The 19,406-nt window shown below is 38.1% G+C and overlaps 1 protein-coding gene across 2 annotated transcripts in view; it reads right to left on the reverse strand.

Moving 5' to 3' along the window:
* LOC116327035 (alpha-2-macroglobulin-like) overlaps positions 1-12,928 on the reverse strand; it is a 36,031-nt gene extending 23,103 nt beyond the window's left edge. For both annotated transcript variants that reach the window (XM_039609800.1, XM_039609799.1), the window contains exons 1-16: positions 12,836-12,928; positions 12,508-12,688; positions 12,195-12,351; positions 9,860-9,912; positions 9,478-9,498; positions 7,469-7,634; positions 7,298-7,382; positions 7,102-7,216; positions 4,225-4,342; positions 4,022-4,131; positions 3,745-3,912; positions 3,393-3,620; positions 3,202-3,265; positions 2,908-3,053; positions 2,439-2,588; positions 1,366-1,506 (exon numbers count right to left, since the gene is read on the reverse strand). In XM_039609800.1, the coding sequence (XP_039465734.1) occupies positions 1,366-1,506; positions 2,439-2,588; positions 2,908-3,053; positions 3,202-3,265; positions 3,393-3,620; positions 3,745-3,912; positions 4,022-4,131; positions 4,225-4,342; positions 7,102-7,216; positions 7,298-7,382; positions 7,469-7,634; positions 9,478-9,498; positions 9,860-9,912; positions 12,195-12,351; positions 12,508-12,688; positions 12,836-12,915 (1,983 nt within the window). In that variant the 5' untranslated portion in view covers positions 12,916-12,928. The remainder of the gene's footprint in view (positions 1-1,365; positions 1,507-2,438; positions 2,589-2,907; positions 3,054-3,201; positions 3,266-3,392; positions 3,621-3,744; positions 3,913-4,021; positions 4,132-4,224; positions 4,343-7,101; positions 7,217-7,297; positions 7,383-7,468; positions 7,635-9,477; positions 9,499-9,859; positions 9,913-12,194; positions 12,352-12,507; positions 12,689-12,835) is intronic.
* Between the last annotated feature and the right edge of the window lie 6,478 nt (positions 12,929-19,406).

Here is a 19,406-nt window from a genome sequence, read left to right on the forward strand (position 1 = left end):
TTGTTTTTGCGCTTTTCAATTTGTTTTTTATGCGTTAAGTGAATTTGTTTTTTTGCGGTAAGTGAATTTGTTTTGCATTAAGTGATTTGTTGTTGTGCTTTTCAATTTGTTTTTGCGTTAAGAGATTTGTTTTTGCGCTTTTCAATTTGTTTTGGGGCTTTTCAATTTGTTGTGCGTTTTGTGATTTGTTTTTGCGCTTTTCAATTTATTTTTGCGTTAAGAGATTTGTTTTTGCGCTTTTCAATTTGTTTTTGCGCTTTTCAATTTATTTTTGCGCTTTTCAATTTGTTGTGCGTTTTGTGATTTGTTTTTGCGCTTTTCAATTTGTTTTTGCGTTAAGTGAATTTGTTTTTGCGGTAAGTGAATTTGTTTTGCATTAAGTGATTTGTTGTTGCGCTTTTCAATTAGTTTTTGCGTTAAGAGATTTGTTTTTGCGCTTTTCAATTTGTTTTTGCGTTAAGTGAATTTGTTTTTGCGGTAAGTGAATTTGTTTTTGCATTAAGTGATTTGTTGTTGCGCTTTTCAATTAGTTTTTGCGTTAAGAGATTTGTTTTTGCGCTTTTCAATTTGTTTTTGCGTTAAGTGAATTTGTTTTTGCGGTAAGTGAATTTGTTTTTGCATTAAGTGATTTGTTGTTGTGCTTTTCAATTTGTTTTTGCGTTAAGAGATTTGTTTTTGCGCTTTTCAATTTGTTTTGGGGCTTTTCAATTTGTTGTGCGTTTTGTGATTTGTTTTTGCGCTTTTCAATTTATTTTTGCGTTAAGAGATTTGTTTTTGCGCTTTTCAATTTGTTTTTGCGCTTTTCAATTTATTTTTGCGCTTTTCAATTTGTTGTGCGTTTTGTGATTTGTTTTTGTGGTTTGCACTTCAGGGCCACCGTACGCTAGACATATATAAAGATGATTCAGAAAAGCTAAAAGGCTAAACTATTTCATGTTGACTTGCATGTTTTTTTCAAAAAATTATTTATTATTTAAAGAATTTTAATTTCTATTGTTTGTCCACTCAAGGTTCATAGGGATTTTAAGAAGTATTTAATTAAATTACTTATTGAGTAATTAAGTTACTTTTCAGACACAGTAATTAGATAAGTATTTTAAATACAATATTGATTAAGTAATTAGTAATTAATTACTTTTTTAAGTGACTTACCCAACACTGAACGGAATACAGTTGCTCATAATTTGTATTTTAAATAGATAACGCCGGTGCATGTATTCTGTTACTCCCGAACACTGATTAAGAGTCACATCATGTGGAACATTTGAAAGAGTCAAGGTTTAAGGCCAGTACCAAGAAGCTGGATCTATATTTTGTATATGTCAAACACACAACACATGCTCGTGGAAAATATTTATATATTACCTGGAAAGTTATGTAGGCTTCTTTATATTGATCAGGTGCAATATATCTTCTTTTTCTCACATTCCAGCATTTAGTTGAATATGGGTCTTGAAGCTTATATGGGATAAAAGATGCTTTCCAGACAGGCAGCAAATTAAATATCTGAACAGAAAAATGGTTCAAAGGTATACAATTACAAATAAATGTTGTTTTAGGAAATTTAAACAACTGAGAAAATCAGATTAAGGGTCTGAACTTATTTAAAATTTATCACATCACCACTCAAAGTTCTATACCACCACTGTGTTAAATGAACAGTATTGTTTATTACCAAAATCATGTTCTTATGTTTTTGTAATGGGTAATCCACCAGTATGTGCAAGCTCTTTAATCAAAGTTTTTTTTATGCTAATATATTATTAGTATTGTCATCTCTGAAAAACATGTAAAATTACAGTTATGTACTTGAATTTCAGCGTGTCAACTGAATTTTGGGTATATAAAATGTGTATTCAATTTGTTATTATTCAAACGTTGTACTTTATATGTGTTATACACGCATACAAATCTTTTTCATAACAAAATCAGTTTTGAACTGTATGTATAGTTGTATTATACAAAAAAAGAAAACAAACAGAAAAAAAGGAAGAGAACAAAACCTCTGAGTGGCCAACAAAACCAATCTAGAAGCAACATTTACAATTAGGCCATGTAACTTGAAACACCTCCACACAGTTATTTATTAAAAATAAGGTTTCAAAAACTTTCTGTTCTTCTGAAATTTAAACTTATACCATGAATGCTTAAAGTTATATACAAACAGTGGTTCAACAAACCAGATAACTGAAATGATGCTATGGTTACACAGCAAGGAAGAGAGATACTGCCATGACACAGCTTAAACTGTTATGAACCTCATACTCGTTCTCATCGGTTTTAATTGGCTCTTCGGATGCAGGAGAATCCCTGTCTGTGCAATTATGGAACTTCCCCCAAAACTGAGTGCCATGTTGCCTTCATATAATGTCTGCTACTTATGACACTAGAAGAGACTGAGAGTAAAGAATGCATGCTGTGGCTGAGACCACAGTTACCTTATCTACATCCAGAATATTCCCAGGCTCCTCTATGAGGACACTCTTGTCGATGGCACTCACACCACACAGAGAGTGTGGAAGGGCCGTCACCTGCATGTTGTTTTTTTCTCCTGGGACAGCTGAAGAAGGCGTGAACTCCAATGACACCTGACACACACAAATCATACATCACACCATCTAAACTTTAATGGTTTTAAAAGAACAAAACTTCAAGCCTGTATAACACAGAAACCATTCATTAGCTTTCATGTGGTTTTTCGAGTTCAGGTGTAGTGATCACTGCCCACTCCATGCTGGCAAAAGCTGTGACCTCCGTGTTTGGAGTGACAAGTCTGTGCCACTTGGATTGAAGTTTGTTTTTTGTATGTCATGGTTTCATATGAAAGGCATGCTTTAAACCTACACTTTAAACTTACACTGATAAATATAACTAACACAGCTGCACACAGTTTACAACAACACATACCTTGTTACTGAAGCACTTCTCAGTGGAGAAGTCAGCACTGTGGGCGATCACAATCTTACGGGGAAGTACAGCATAAGCTACAATCTGGACGACTGGTGCCATGTCAGGAGAAATTCTCAATTTAAAGGACACCTCACCCTCATTCACTGAAACAAACAAGAAAACCAAAAAAAGCCAATATATACACCTTCTTTAATTAATCACCAAACTTTTTTTTTAAAGGGTAGCCTTTTGTAAAACATAATATTACAAAAGAATCTGATGAACTCATGATTTCAACCATGCTTTACATACCTGACTGATGTTTAACTGTAATCTGTTTAAATCCTTGCATGACAATAGCTCCTCTGGACAATACCTGAAGAATATAGAAGATAATGTATATATAAGAAAGAAGAAAAAAAAAATATATATATATATGTGTGTGTGTGTGTGTGTGTGTGTGTGTGTGTGTATGGGTGAACTTGTGACAAGAAATAACTCACCAGATACATCACATCCATGGAGATTACTGCTTCCCTCACTATAGTGTACCGTATAGATATATCCTCTTCTGCATCACAGGAAAGGATTTTATCCTTCATCTTCACTTCCAGCGAGCTGAATGTTTTTGCATCTTGAACGTGAGGTTGGGACTTATACAGTATGTGAAATCCATTATAATAAAAAACAGTTCTATATCTTGGATCATTTAGGGTTGGTGTCAGGGTTGCCTGAATTTGTAAAAAAGAAGCATAAAATAAGTTGATGAAGAAGAAAAAAATGGAAGGTTTTAGAAGCAAGCTAATGTAAAATAAACTTAACAGTTACAGTTACAGTTTCAGTGTAATTACTTACATGGAGTTTAATATCCTCATCGAAGTTATCTGTGCTGAATGAAAACTCAGCGACACCGTTGCTGTCAGTTGTTAGAATTTTTAGCAAGTGTGCCGACCCATATTCTTCCACAAACAGATACACAGGTGCTTTGGAAATGGGTGTGTCATTGTAGTAAACTGCTTTAACCTGTTTAAACCACAATGTTTCATTACTACAACCCAAATTATTTACACTACATTACAAATTCTGTAGCACTATGACACAACTAAACTGAAGAAAAACATTTTGAACTTACTTTTCCTTCGACATTTGATCCTGGTTCATAAATCCTCGGCATATCAACAAAATACACTTTTCCAAGCATGTAGGAAATTCTTATTCTCTTTTCTTGTTCCTGTGAAATGCCTGAATACAAAACTTAAATGTTAGACAATAAGGTATAATTTAAAAAAATGTAACTAATAAAATAAAATTAAAAATAACAACTGCAAGACTTTCCTGTTCCCTCCTCTTCCATTTTCGCACTGACAATCAGCTCATCTTGAAGGAATTTTTTGTTAGTTTTTTTGAAGGTTGACATCTTGAAGGTAACAACTGTACAGCCTGTCTTGTCTGCCTAGAATGGCCAACACAACAAAACATAAATCATACAATGAAAACTTACATCAAACTTTAAGCTGGCTGCAACACTTTGGATTTTGTTACAATCACTTAAGTCAGTCAAAACTCTACCAATGTTACTCGTGAAACAAAGGCTCAAACTCATTATTTAATCGTTTAGCTCATTAAGAGCTGACACACTGGCTCAAGCATCAGCCAAAGAATATATTCATAATAGCAGACGAAACAAAATGGAGTAAGAGGAATACCTATAATTGTCATGGTCTGTGACCCAGTGTTTGCGTTTTCTGGTTTAATTTATATTCTTTGATTTAGTGGTTTTGTTTCTTCTCCTCCTCTGTGTCCATGTTCCATGTATAGTCTGTCATGTCTCCATGTTTATTCACCTGTTTCCCAGTCATGTCTCTTGCCCTCTGTTCCCTTTTACCTGTCAGTCCGTGGTTTAGTGTCTCTCCTTGTCCTGTGTACAGTGTATTCAGTTATGATTCCTCCTTGTCATGTCTGATTAATTTCAGCTATATTTCCCTCCTGTTTTACATCCCCTTGTTATCCTCTGTGTATTTAGTCCTCCATCTGTTGTTTTGAGTGTTTTATCTACAGCGGTATAAAGCTGCCTCTTTCAGTTAACCCTTTTGTTCAAGTCCTGCATTTGGGTCCTACTCCTACCTGCCACACAGCCATCCTTGACAAAAATTCAGCATTTATAAATAATGAACACAAACCAGTGGATACGACTGAATCTATAACCTGGTGTTTTATAATACAGAATTTTCAAAAATGCCTAAAAAGAGGGTCTTAAAAATCATACAACTGTTGTGCTTATAACAAATTTGACTTGAAATTCTCAAAATTTTGACTTTTTTAACTCAAAATGTAACTCAAAAGATCTTTCAGGAAAGGCAGAGGGCATCCAATGCTATTCTGGGTGGTGGTGTTGTCTCATGAGAGCTTTACTCTTAGCTACTGTACAGCTGACAAACCATAAACAGATGTAGCATCTCAACTGTGCTAAGCTTAAACATCTCAACTTGCTTCATACTAGGCCACTAAAGTCTTACAGCTGAATCCATAGACTGATTCTGTCTTTTTATGGCTAGCTAGAGCTGCATGACTTAACTTCACAGAGGCAGTGAAAGACAAACACACATACACAGATACACATCCACCCCACCCTCTGAAGTTTGGAAGAAGTGACCCGGGGTTGCGATCAGCCCAGACTCACCAGCTAAACCCCAGGTACATGAAACAGTGGTGTAGAAAGACCTACTTGCTCCCCTCCCTGCATGTCAGCATTAAAGGTGGCAAGCCCAAAATATGTGGCCCATCTGCACACAGAGCCCACACACTCAACTAGTGATGAAGACTAAAATGAACAAGCCAAACTGGGCATAGTCTGAGATAAACTACTCTCAAAGGGACTAGGGGTGGGGTTAAAAAATCGATATGCCATTTCAAATCGATTTTAATTTGAATAATGCAAGATTAAATCCTGAATCAAATTTTAAATATAAATGTATTTTGCCAGAAACGCCAGATTCTCGACTTAAAGCTCACAAAACTATTTAAGCAAAAGCCCAACAGCTAAAACAGCAGATGAGAGCAGGTAAACTGATTCCGCAAAAAGATGTTAACACAAAGCAAACAACCTTTATTTGTCACATACACAATTATACAGGTTACAACATGTAGTGAAATGCTTGTGTCCGAGCTGTAGACAGGCTGCAGACATAGCCATACCATTCCAGGGCTTGGTTTTTAGCATGGGGGGGTCTAGCCAGGACCCTTACTGAATACCTGGTGGGAATCGAACTTTTGACTCCCACTCCGAAGGTGTGTAATCTTACCACTGCACTAATCAGCTGCAAAACGTGACATGACAGCACGTACGAAGACATGCCAGGTGCTGAATGCTGAGAGTTCACAAATTCTGAAACTGCAAGTTTTGTCACTCTCCGTTCTGTATAGCACCTTTGGCCGCTGTTTCTTTCTTCTTTTTTCTTTTTCAAAAGTGACCTCTGATAAGAAAGCCTCATTTCTGCTGTTTAATACTGAAGAAATTGAACTTTTACAAATTGTGCAAGATTTGAAAAACACTTAGCTCTGTCTCTAATAAAATCTCTGTAACTTTCCTCTGCTTCACTTCAGCAGCATCAGGTAATGTTCCTCTATTGTTTCATTGGTTTGTCAGAGTTTTTATCTACTGCAAAATATTTTTAAAGGGGTTATCTGCTATAAAAAGCCAGGGAAGGAAAATCTCCTTCATGTTTGTTTGTGTCTTATCCTCAGTTACTTTGACACAAAGGCATCTGCTGTGATGATTACATCTCTGATGAAATCTCACAAGTCTCAGCTTTGTTTGTATACCTAGATAGTTTACACAGAGTTTGTAATTGGAGAGAAATTAATTTGGTCAAATAATTTGGAATTAAATGTTTTTAATTTACAAGGTTTAGAGGGTTCTTTCAACAGTGCATGTCCAAGATATATTATCATTATTATAATATTTCTGACTGAGGTAAAATTGAATTGAATTGAATTGAATTGAATCAGGACCTTGTGAATCAGAATTGAATCAGTTTTAGAAAGCAGTGACGATACCTAGCCCTAATAGGAACAGTACTTCACACAGAAGAGAGTTTTTCTTAATGATGGTGCTGCATGATCGCTGACATACAGAAACCTTCTGCATGGGCATGTGGTCTGCTTTTATCTGCACATTGTTTCAGGAGAAATATGAGACTGGAACTACTGTACCCGTTTGGTCTCTGTGTGGCAGGGCGCCTGTTTCGAAGCGAGGACAACAGAGTAATGAAGAGGTCGGCACATCGTAATTGTAACACTTCCTGGAACAGGCTGTCCAAATGTGTACCTATTAAAATTAATTCCAAAACAAAACTCAGGTTTTGTGAGACTCTAAATTGCCATTTCTCAACAAATGACTGCTACTTACTTTGCACATAATTTAATATCAACATCTTCCTGTCCAATACTCACTTCTTCAGATACATTTACTGTTACGTCAAATTTGGGTAAAACTGGGGACAAAATATCAAAGTTAGCATCTGCATTGTATTAAGAATCTTAGAAACAGAATGTAAAAAGATTTAAAGACCTGACTTACCATACTTTTCCACCTTGAATCTGTGACCAAATTTATCTTCACCCACAGACACTATTATTTGGTACGTTCCTTCAGGGGCCTCAGAGTTCAAGGAGTATGAAAGCTGCAATATTTTATTATTGGATGTTTCATTTAACCACTGTCCAATCCTGTTGTTATTGGGATCCTGTTAAATACATTCAAAGAGGAGTGGGTGTTTATGACACATAAAATGAACACATGAATACAGGTGAAAATATGTTCTAGCCACGCTCCTGGTTCTGTTTCCCTAAAGATAACATACAGATACAGCCACTTAAAATGGCCTCCTCATCCCTGACAGTACCATGATGGAATCCTGACCAATTGCTGGCTGATAGATGGCCGTGATGATATCCCCCGCCTGCCATGTGGATGATGCAACCATGAGTAGTAACACCCCTAAGCAGTATTAAGGAAAACCAGTGGCATTGTCATGTGTACCTAGAATTGTGCCAGAAGCTTCAAAATTATCATGACATTCAGGTCCACGATGAGTGTGTGAAAACTTTGAATAATGGATGTAGCTTTCTGGTCAGAAAATTGAAGCCTTAAACCTGCATTCTGTTTAAAGACTGCTAGGGGATGTTATGACTATCCAGAGTATCCTCATTTGCTAATGATTTTTGTAACAGACAAATTGTTAGCCAGTGAACATACGGCTTCATAGTCACATTAACATCAAGAAAACGCAGGGATATATGCAGATTTTTCTTCATTTCAAGGCTTCGTAATGGGATTTCACAAATGTATGTGCAACATCACAGTAGCTACAGACATCTTTTATACCGGTTTTTGAAAATCTGACTCAATATTGAGCTATTCTTATGTTTCACTAAAAATATGATGTTGTAGAAATTCCCATACATGCTGATCTTTGGGTATTTTCCATTTCTTTCATTTAGCTTCCATCTTTCTCATGTCGCTCGCTGAACTTGAAATCATTATAGCCAATGAATGCTCTCAATGGGCTAATTAAAATGTCTGAAGCTATACTTTTGGTGTTTTGGTTTCATGTTCTTTCTATCCGACTGTATCATGTTATGGTGTAGGTAGTTCTCTCTGACAAAAGAGAACCAAAAAGTAAATAAATCAAACTGACAGCAGATATGTCTCCAAATATTTTCCACTTATTGATACAAGTGATATTACTTTTTAGGAGTAAAGGAAATTAGCAAAGAGCATAAAGATCTAATTACATCAGTGTAAGGAATACAGCATGTTTGTCTGCAGATGAGAACTTTAAAGATTGCAGGGTGAACTTCAGAGGGCAGGTTGTCTCTTTTTAAACTTGGAAATTGTTGCAGTTGCTAAGAAGACATAGAAAAAAAAATCTTAACATGAAAGCTGTGTCCACATTGGAAACTATTCGCAGTAACATGGGGACCAAAGGCCAAAGAAACTAAATGATTTGACAACACCAAGAAACTACTGGTGACAAATACTTGGCGATATGTTGGCACATCCCAAGATCACTTTCTCTACTTTGAGATGAGCAATTGAAGACCACAAGAGCAAAGAACACCACTGATTGCCTAACCCTCTAACTTGGTAAAGGTGACCAGAGTGACCACCTATCAGCTACAAAGTGATATGCATGAAGCAATTCTTTTCAGCCACTTTCTGTGGTTTCTGGTTGTCACCTCACTTTTGGTTACTTCCTGGACACCCCTTTAGATTTTTGTAATAATATTTTTCTTCTTGTTGGTTTTGTAATTATAGAAACTCGTTTTATCAGAGTTATGTGTTTGATGTAAAAGTGTAAGAAATAATCTGACACAAAATATACTGTATATATACATATATATATGTATAGCTAAACAAAATTGCACCACGGTAAAACACTGATATCAGAATGAGCATATAAATTTCAGAGTTGTTGCGCTTTGTTGTGCTGTTGGCTTTAAGGAGAGCTTACACTCTTAAGAAACCTATTAGATTTACATGCTGAATTTATAAAAGAAAAAAATGATGTGTGGTTATTTTCTTACCTTGATTTCAATCATATTGCACTAAAAGACAAAAAATCAAAAGGGACAAAAGTAAGAAAATTGTTAGAGGAAATGGGTTTCTTATACAGTGTCCTACCAATTTCTCTATCCAACTTTAGGCTTGGTAGAAATTCAAAAATATTAAACACAAAACACAATTTAACATGAAACTGACTTTTCAACAGTATGTTTTTTTAGGTTATTTTGTACACTCCAAGACTATTGCTAAACTGTTTGCTTGTTAGAGTTATTACAGAATAAGTAAAAACTCATTACTAAACACAGACAATACATTGTACTATTGATTTGTTAGTGCAAGTTGACTGATAAACTCAACAGAGTGATAAAAGTCAAGGAGGAAAGGAGGGACAGAAACACTCACCAGCTGACTGACAGGTCTAAACTTGGAGTCCAGCGCAACGACTCTGAAATGAACTGTGGAAGAAGTTCAAAGATTTTAAACCTTAATAAGTAATAAATCCTGACCAAGAAATGAAACTGGCACATTCTCCAACATCATTATTGCCAAATAAGCAGTAGTACTAATATAATTTTCTCTTTGATTCTATTTGTAACAAGCTTAAATTAAATGTGTATATATTTTATATATATTTTATATATATATTATATATATATTTTTATATATATATATTTTTCTTTGTAGAGGAAAAGCGTGAAATGGACGTGGTGGACTGCCATGTCTATACACGCCTTGTTGTGATATCAGGTTGCAGCAAAAGACTTTCATAAAGCCCGGAGAGCACTTATAACAACAGGTGAAAATCGAAATTCTCCGATGAAAGGTTTAAAGAAATGATGGTAGCTAGAGACTTTGTAAAGTTTAAAGAAATTTATTGGACAAATCAAAATATTAAGTTGTAACCTAACAAAAAATGCCCATGTTAATGTTAATGATGTGTTTGCACTCTCATACAGTAGCTCCAGAGACTTTCCTGGCAGCTACAATAAGAGAGTGCAAACTCTCCAATTAGGATATTTTCATGAACAAGTGGTCTCTTTACAGAAATTACAAATAGCCAAACTGCAGCTACAACTGTTATGTTTTGTCTGTAGTGTTTTAAGCCAGTCATTTTATGTGTTGAATACATTTAGTCAGTAGCTTTTAAAATGATTTTATAATTAATAAAAACTTGCATTTTGAAGCAGCATCCATGGAATAGCTAAAGTGAGTGAAATACAGATAATATTCATCCATTTTAAATTTTCCTCAAGTCTTCTGCATTTATCATACAATCATAATGATGAACACTTCAGAAAAAACAGTTATATTAGGGGTGGAGCCGAACCTGAATACGGTATTCGGAAAGGCACAAATAACGTGATTTTTACAAATACCTATTTGAAACAAATACTTTAAAAAATATTTGTATTTGGGAACAAGAAACACTTTTTTTCTTGACTAGATTATTTGTACCTTAACTGGGTTCCGGAGGCAGTTTATAACTTTCGCGAAGATCAGGAGATTAATCAATTACGCTGCATTACTGACGTCTGCAGTCGGGTGCTCTTATGTTCGCTCTGTTAGCTCGGTAATTTAGACAATAGGCTGTTGACAGAGTAACATTAACGTTCGGTTTAAAAGGTTAAAACGATGCTTGTGTAGTTGTGTCGAATTGTATGCACTTGTGGGAGTTGGAGTTAGTTTAAGTTAGTTTTGCAGACAGCAAGATGTAGACTATAGACTAATTAACTATAGACTAAGCATAGCTTCCCGTCACTCATTAACTTAGCTGAAACTCCCCACATTGATTTGGGCAATCAAATAGAAAAGAGTGTTGCTGTGTGGAAGCATTTTACAGTCAGTACTGCAGATGAAACCCCCACAAGCACCAATTCATCATCACAGCCTTGTTGTGCCCCTGCAATTCAGTTTCACTGTCTTTTCAGTGTCCTCCAACGAGGGCGGGTGGTGGTGGGGTTCCTGATGTTCACAATGGTATTTTATTAGTTGTTAGTTTAACCATGGATGAGGAAATGGCTGTTATGTTATTTTCTTTTCAATGACGTTCCTTGTTACATGTTCATTGCTGGATTTATAGAAAAACATCAACTAATATTGCATATCCATAATTATTATAATGAATATAATTAAAGAATACTTACACTATAATGTTATTTAGAAGTGTAACGCAAAAAAACTTGATTTTTAGGCATTTGAATTGCACTCGAATACAAATACAATATACATATATACGTATATATGTATATCCCAAATGATTTTGTTTAAAAACTTAAATCTAAGTGAAAATGGGAAATTGATAATTACCAGGACCTCTCAGAGAATGACACATTTAAAATGTATTTCAAAAGTGTAGGTGACACAGAGAGTGCTTGGATTGTGCAGCACTGCTGTACTTTCACATGTTCTTTTTATCTATTTAATTTTTTATGCTTAAATGAATAAATGAATGAATGTTTGCTAGGAATAGTTTGTTGAGCTGCACAAATGTGGCCAGATTAAATGTTCAAAACTTGATCATTTTTCAGCATGAAATGCTACTAAAATAATTGGAAATTATAGAAATAAAAGTTTTTGTTTTTGACAGAAAGGGACGTGTTCATATTGGAAGTTCAATACACCCAGGAAAGGGGGTCTCCCAGGAGCTGGGAACTGTCTCAGAGCAGAAATTCTAAGAGGCTGAATCTGTATAAGAACAAATCCGTCTAGCTCTGATGGGTCATCAGCTCACTCTTACCTGTTTGTCCAGGGAGGTAGAGGGGTTTATCCGTCTGGATGAATGTCCTGGCCTTGTAGGCTTTGATCATGACTTTTCTCACTTCTTTTGCGTGAAATGTGTCTCCTCTTACCTCCACCTCAAAATCCAGAATCTTTTCTCCTTCCACTGAAGGAGCCTTTAAGAGAAGTGATTTAGAGGATGAGACACATTAATAAATAAGAATAAATAAATAATTGTGTGTTGTGTTTAAAATACTTGATTGTATTCACCTGCAGCCTTTTTTAAAATTAGAAATTGCCAAGTGAATCAAAACCCATCTTAGGGAGCTCACCTTAAACTGAGTACATGTATGAAACTCTTCATTGGATGTATGTGTGAGCAGGGTTGTATTCTCCTCTCTGGACATCAAAGTGACAGTCATGACCACAGTCTCACCGGGCTGCAGAAGACTTGCACAGAATTTGGACTCAGCTCCAGCTTCTATAACTGCAGGAATGGCCACCAGGTACTGCCTGCAGACACAGACAGAGGAACACATAAAGCACTGACAAAGAAGGAAACCACAAACCAGTACTCGTGCAAACTTCAACTACAAATGTTACACACAGTCACAAAACAAACAAATTCTATTTTTCTTTATAAAGAACACTTAAACTTACGGTTCAGCCACCGCTTGATCCACACAGATCCAGTTCAGGAGGACACACAGTGTCCATGTCAGAATTCGTAAACAGCCCATGACTCACTGCGAAGATCTTCAGAGTCAGCGTCTGTTAAATAGACACCCCCTCAACCTCCATGCCCCCTCCCACTTAGCACAGACAGTAACACCCATGACCAGCCCCGTCTATTTGGTCTCCAGGTATCTTAAAAGTCAATCATTTATAGATTTACGAGCCACAATTTTGGTGAAAGCACAAAGCACAAAAAGTTCATCATGGAACAATTTCTACAGGTCCAGTATATAGTTAGAAAGAAGTCTAATGTTTTTTAGTTACTTATGGTGTAGGGTTTTCTTTGCCCACAGGCTTGTTTAGTATTTGATGTTGTCTTCAAAATTAAACATTAAAAGCTAGTAGCAAGTATTGAAAAGTTTTTAATTCCCAAATGTGTCCATGTGCTTAATAAAAAGCAGGTATTCTATTGTTTTATCCTTCAATTTTTGTCAATACTGGAAAGAGAGAATTGTTTTCTGTAACTGTTGATATTTTCCAAAATCTGGGGAGGGAACATACTTACAGTGAGTGTTGCAACAGTGCCCTTTAACCAGGGTGAAATGCTTTGTTGCTTAGTTTGTTAAATCAATAGTGTAGACATACCATCCTCAAACATAACACATGGATCAGAACAGTAAAAATATGTTGTACATAAATTAAGGCAATCAGTTGGTTGAAGTCACAATGTCATCAATGACTGGATTCCTAGCATTTCTAGTAGATTCTAGTATATTCATAGTGGCAGTGATATCCAAGCTACCCAACATCCAGACTGCAGGACTAAAACGCTTTTTGAATATGTACAAAAAAAAAAAGTATATTGCCTTTTGGATAAGCTACAATAATATCTTCAATATATACAATAAGTTGTAGTAATACAAAAAAAATACAGTTTTTGAAAACTTAAAAGAGATTCAAATATAAGATACCACAAAGAATCCACAAATCTACTGAGGCTTCAGGAAGACTGACTGTTTACATAAACAGAAAAATATAACCTCAAAATATGCATTAAATCAGCTCCTGTGCAAATGCTCACAGAAGACATTTTGAATTTGGAGGGAACATAAGATAACATAGTTTAAAGATAGCATTTGAAATGTTTTCAATGAAAATATGTTGCAGAAAAGCCAGATATTGCTTCACACTGATAGTACACCATGTACTACCAATTCTGGCATTCTGAATTAAGCTATGACATACACATGTGATTTTAAGAGGCTTTTATCTTGAAGTACCAAATCAGACTTGATATAGAGTAACACCATGAAGATGTTGACTGAGAATGAAACACTGATCCCTGGTCGATTGTTGCAAATCATGAAGAAACTGTCATAATTGTTTTAAAGATCATCCAAAGCACTGTTAAAATTTAAAGGGGTTTATTCACAGGTTTAGCCAAGTGAAAAAAAGCAGTTAACAGAGCTGGTGTTTTTTGCTTTTGAGTTTCAGTAGTGGATGTCAGGTACTGCAGACATCCCAGGGCATGCACACACACATGAATAGAGCATATAGGTTCAGCTTTCGGAGAGAGATTTAGAAACAGGCATTAATCCAGGACATCCAACACAGAGAATCCAGACAAGATGGAGGCCGAGAGCGTACCTAGCTGATGAAACGATCTAGCCAGAACTAAATCGTTGTTCCAGTCTTAAATAGTCAGCTTGATCAGTGATGAGCTGTAGTTGAGTCAGCACAGCTGATTGGTGACAGGTGAGTGTCCACAGGAAGATGGAGAGACTGGAGGAGCCACACCAGAAGGAGAGAGGTAACCCCCAAATGCCATACACACACTGACAAAGAGAGAAAGTAAGCGAGAGCAAGGAAAAACACAGCAGAGAGCGAGATAGAAAAAAGGTAGGCTAGCATGAGTGTTTGGGGGACCCGACGGGGACACAGTGACTGGAGTGGAGGAAGAGACAGCAGTGACACCCTAGTAACCAGAGTCAACCAGAGGGCAGGCATGATTACTGCAGCTTCAATTCATCACTCCACAAGATGTGCTGTCACTAGAGATGTGCAAAGCAGCCGGTGCTTGTATCGGTATTTGTATTTGTTTAGTTGAGAAAAGTATTTGTATTTGTATTCCAGTAAAATTCAAAATAGGCATAAAAATCCAGTTGTTTGCGTTACACTTCTAATTAACGTTATAGTGTAAGTATTCTTTAATTATATTCATTATAATAATTATGGATATGCAGTATTAATTGATGTTTTTCCATAAATCCAGCAATGAACATGTAATGTCATTGAAAAGAAAATAACATAACAGCCATTGCCTCATCCATGGTTAAACCAACAACTAATAAAATACCACTGTGAACATCATGAACCCCACCACCACCTGTCCAAGGATGCTGAACAGACAGTGAAACTGACTTGCAGGGGCAGAACATATGTGATGATGAATTGGTGCTTGTGGGGGGAGTTGGCAGACCGTACCAGGAGAGGATGCTTTAAGTGCATGTGATTATGCATAGCAGATGTTGACAAATGTTTGATATAGCTGCCTCTGCTGATTTGACTTTTGCACACATTACATATCACTTTGGTTTGGTCACCTCTGTCACACGTCACTCACTCATCCGGTCATGCACTGCGGTCTCATAATGAACTCAGCTTTTTGATATAAAGTTTTCCCTTGTTCCCGAATACAAATATTTTTTAAAGTATTTGTTCGAAATAAATATTCGTTAAAAACACGTTATTTGTACCTTTCCGAATACCGTATTCAGGTTCGGCTCCACCCCTAGCTGTCACTAATTTTCACTCCAGTTCTTGAGTAATTTTTTTTGTAACTCAGCATTTCCTCCCTGTTTCGCTTAAGAATGGCTTCTATTGGTCAGTAAGTCCATGTTCCAGTTACAGATTAAGTTGCTGATTCCAAGATCCACGAGGTTGGTGATCAGCTTGGAGGGAATAACTGTACTGAATGCTGAGCTGAAGTCACTGCTGGACTGGCCATCGGGCATACCGGGCATTTGCCCGGTGGGCCGCTGGCGATTTTTGTTTTTTATGGGCCGATAGACTTTTTTTTTTTTTTTTTTTGGAAAGGGTATATATAATGAAAGGTGTTGGATTGGCCAATTGGTCATGATCGACTCTGGGCTGGACCAATTACAGCCTAGGAGGCCGGATGCACCCTCCCCCTTGTTTAGCAATGTTATAGGCGAACTAAAGAAAATGGAGAACAAAAAAAGGAAAGGAGATGTTTATGAAAATATCACTAAATCTGTCATTTATTAATTTTAATATTAATTAATGATCATGTCTCACCTCTAGTGTTCTTGGTCTTAATTTATGGTTTTTCCTATAGCGATTGACAGATCACGTGACTTTCGTGCATTGCGTGCCGGGAACTCGAGGCAAAACAATCCAAGTACCGCATCAAATGCAAGCATTTGCAGCACCGCAAAACATTCATTCTCCGGTTCCAATACCTTCTTGGTTTTTCTTTGCCGCACAAAAAAGGAATGTACAAAACTAAGGAGAACAGTGCCGGTCCGTACAAAGACAGACTCAACAAAAAGGCAAAGAAAAGATACGAGGAAAAAATCAAAGGAGTGAAAGGGTTAGACCCTTACGAGCACACAGAGTGGACAAAAGACGTTAGCGTGCTGCCCAACTTTCACCACGCTCAGATTTATAATTATACAGTTCTTGGAGTGAGTGCATACACTCATGAAGTTTAATAACTTCAGGTCACTGCAACAAGCCCAGGTACAGTTTACCAATGGATGGGTACAAGATCTTGAAATGCACCGTGCAGAACGAAAGACCATCGTACAAACAAAGGTAAGTTTATCAGTCTCACAAATCATCGTCATAAATACACATTCGTTAACCGTTTATTAATATAACCTTTGAGCTCAACGGTAATTAATTAGTAGTGGAAATAATTTCTGGTACGCATTACAGAAATGTAGCAGTGACAATAATATTGTATGCTGTAATCGCACTGGACAATTAGTGATACAAAACAACTGTTTTATCCTGTGAATAAAAGTATATGTTTTTGTCAATGTACCGTGGTAATAACAGAAGCAAAATGCAATATTCTGTCAGGACAATTCACTATTTATGCACAATAAATAAAGAAGCATAGCGCGACAATTTCTGTTCAGTGCCAGACTTGCTTGTAACCTATATCACCAATTATGTTAAGAAAAATGACGTATTAACTACTACAAAACACTGACCTTTGTAGGAATGCTTGGAGCAGACTAACATGTGAGCTGGAGTGTTCTGAGTCGTTATATTTGGTATATCCAGACCATCCGTCTGCTCTTACTTCGGAAACATGGCTTAAAAACTTTCTCTTCAACGATGTAATCCGATAAAAAAAAAAAAGATCTCTTTACCCGTTGGCTTCCCGTGGCTGTCATGCGACCGGTTATTGCAGTTAATAATACAACAGCTTCTTGCCATTTTTTGGGTTTCTTTTTATCGCTGTGTAACTGAGTTCAATTGAAAGCCTGCGTGCGCTAGTACCTCTTGCCACAAGTTCCCAGAATCCTTTGCGGTTTTACCCCTGAATGACGTCACATTTTCAATCTCTATCCTGGTGGGCCCGTCTCTAGTCAAAATGCCCGGGCCGATTTTTTGTCCCAGTCCAGCCCTGGCTGAAGTCAACAAGCAGCATTCTTGCATAAGTATTCTTGTTCTCCAGGTTTGTACTTTCACAGGACAACAAGAATACTGTGTTCTACTGTGTGTGATTAGTGGGTGGTGACAGTTTGTGTTTATTTATCGTTGTGGTGAGGAGCCTGCCTGGGCAGCCTTCCAGGATTCTGTTGCCCCTGATCCCAAAAAAGAAAGTGTGGTTGCTGAGTCTCTAGCTACTGGCGTCATATCTCATGGTCTCGCAGGTTGCACACTCAGCACTCGATTAGGGTCCTGCAGCCGGCCGTTCCCTCTGGCATACTGCTGCGGTCACATGTCTGTGAAGGTTCTCAGTCATCCAGGTCATCGTAGTCCAAGGAATTTGCAAAGAAAAGCGTCTGGACTTCTTTGAGTTGCTTGGAGACGTTTCACCTCTCATCCGAGAAGCTTCTTCAGTTCTAAGGTCAAATGGCCGAGAGTCCCAGATTTAAACCCAGTGGGAGTATCCCCCCAAAGAGGGACAAAGGACCCCCTGGTGATCCTCTAATCACATGAGCCAAGGTGTGAAAGCGGGTGTGGTACCTAATCAGCCAGGGTTTCGGGTGAGCTCATTGTGAAACCTGGGCCCACCTTGTCATGTGAATTCCTGAGGTCAGATGGCCCAGGATGTGAGTGGGCGTTAAGGCGTCTGGGGAGGGAACTCAAAACTGGATTATAGATGGCAGACAGTTGGTGTCGTAAACCACCGCCTCTGTTCAAAGATGGTCGCTCACAGTGGACATAGATGGCCTCTTTCACTCCTCTTTCAAACCATCTGTCCTCTCTGTCCAAAATGTGAACATTGGCATCCTCGAAAGAGTGTCCTTTATCCTTATGATGCAGATGGACTGCTGAGTCTTGTCCTGTGGAGGTGGCTCTTCTATGTTGTGCCATGCGCTTGTGAAGTGGCTGTTTGGTCTCTCCAATGTAGAGGTCCGGGCATTCCTCACTGCACTGTACAGCATACACCACGTTGTTCAGTCTATGTTTTGGAGTTTTGTCTTTCGGGTGAACCAGTTTCTGTCTGAGTGTGTTGCTGGGTCTGAAGTACACTGGGATGTCGTGCTTGGAGAAAACTCTCCTGAGTTTCTCTGATACACCGGCTACATAGGGGATGACAACGTTGTTGCGTCTGTCTTTCTTATCCTCCCTCGCTGGTGTCTGGTCTTCTTTTCTGTGCCTCTTTGCTGACTTTATGAACGCCCTGTGCTGCGGTCACAGTTTCACGCGGATAGTGGGTCCTCTCTGTAGACCAGTTCTCCAGCATGCAGAGCAAGCTTCCCTTGCTGTGGCTGCCATCCCCGATGGGCATGGTAGATGTGTGTGGTGCTTGGAGGGATGCTCCACAGTCTTGATGGAAGAGTGGAGTGTTTTATTTTTATCCAGCACGTGTCAAGGAGCCCCGTTATCCCTTTTTTTTGTCAAGTGCACTGCTGATTTGAATGTCCTACTGTGCAGGCAGATTGCCTCCCCTGCTGCTATTTCTGGTGGTCCCCTCCTTGCAGGAGGTCTTGCGACATGCATGGCCAAGAGCAGATTGCCTGTGGACTGCTTTCCCCATTGAGTCAGGCCCTCGTCTCGTTGGCCAACACCCTCTAGTCCCTCTGTCCACCCTGAGTTTTCGTCAGACTAGGCCACCAGCCCAGTCCCATCTGCACAGCTCTGGGGAAGGACCCTAGCTCAGCCCCCCACTGCCAACGGGGAAAGCCACCAGCCCCCTCCTCTGTGTGTGGACAAAGCAGGGTGGCTGGTTGGCTCTGGGGACGGACCCTTGGGTCGCGTCCCTTGCTCAGACCCCCCTTCCCACCACGCCTGAGCAAACTGAGGAAGGGGGATGTCTCACAGGCAATGGTGCAATGTCCGGGCCCTCAGG

This window comes from Oreochromis aureus, linkage group 3, assembly GCF_013358895.1.
Source record: "Oreochromis aureus strain Israel breed Guangdong linkage group 3, ZZ_aureus, whole genome shotgun sequence".
Classification (NCBI taxonomy): Eukaryota; Metazoa; Chordata; class Actinopteri; order Cichliformes; family Cichlidae; genus Oreochromis; species Oreochromis aureus.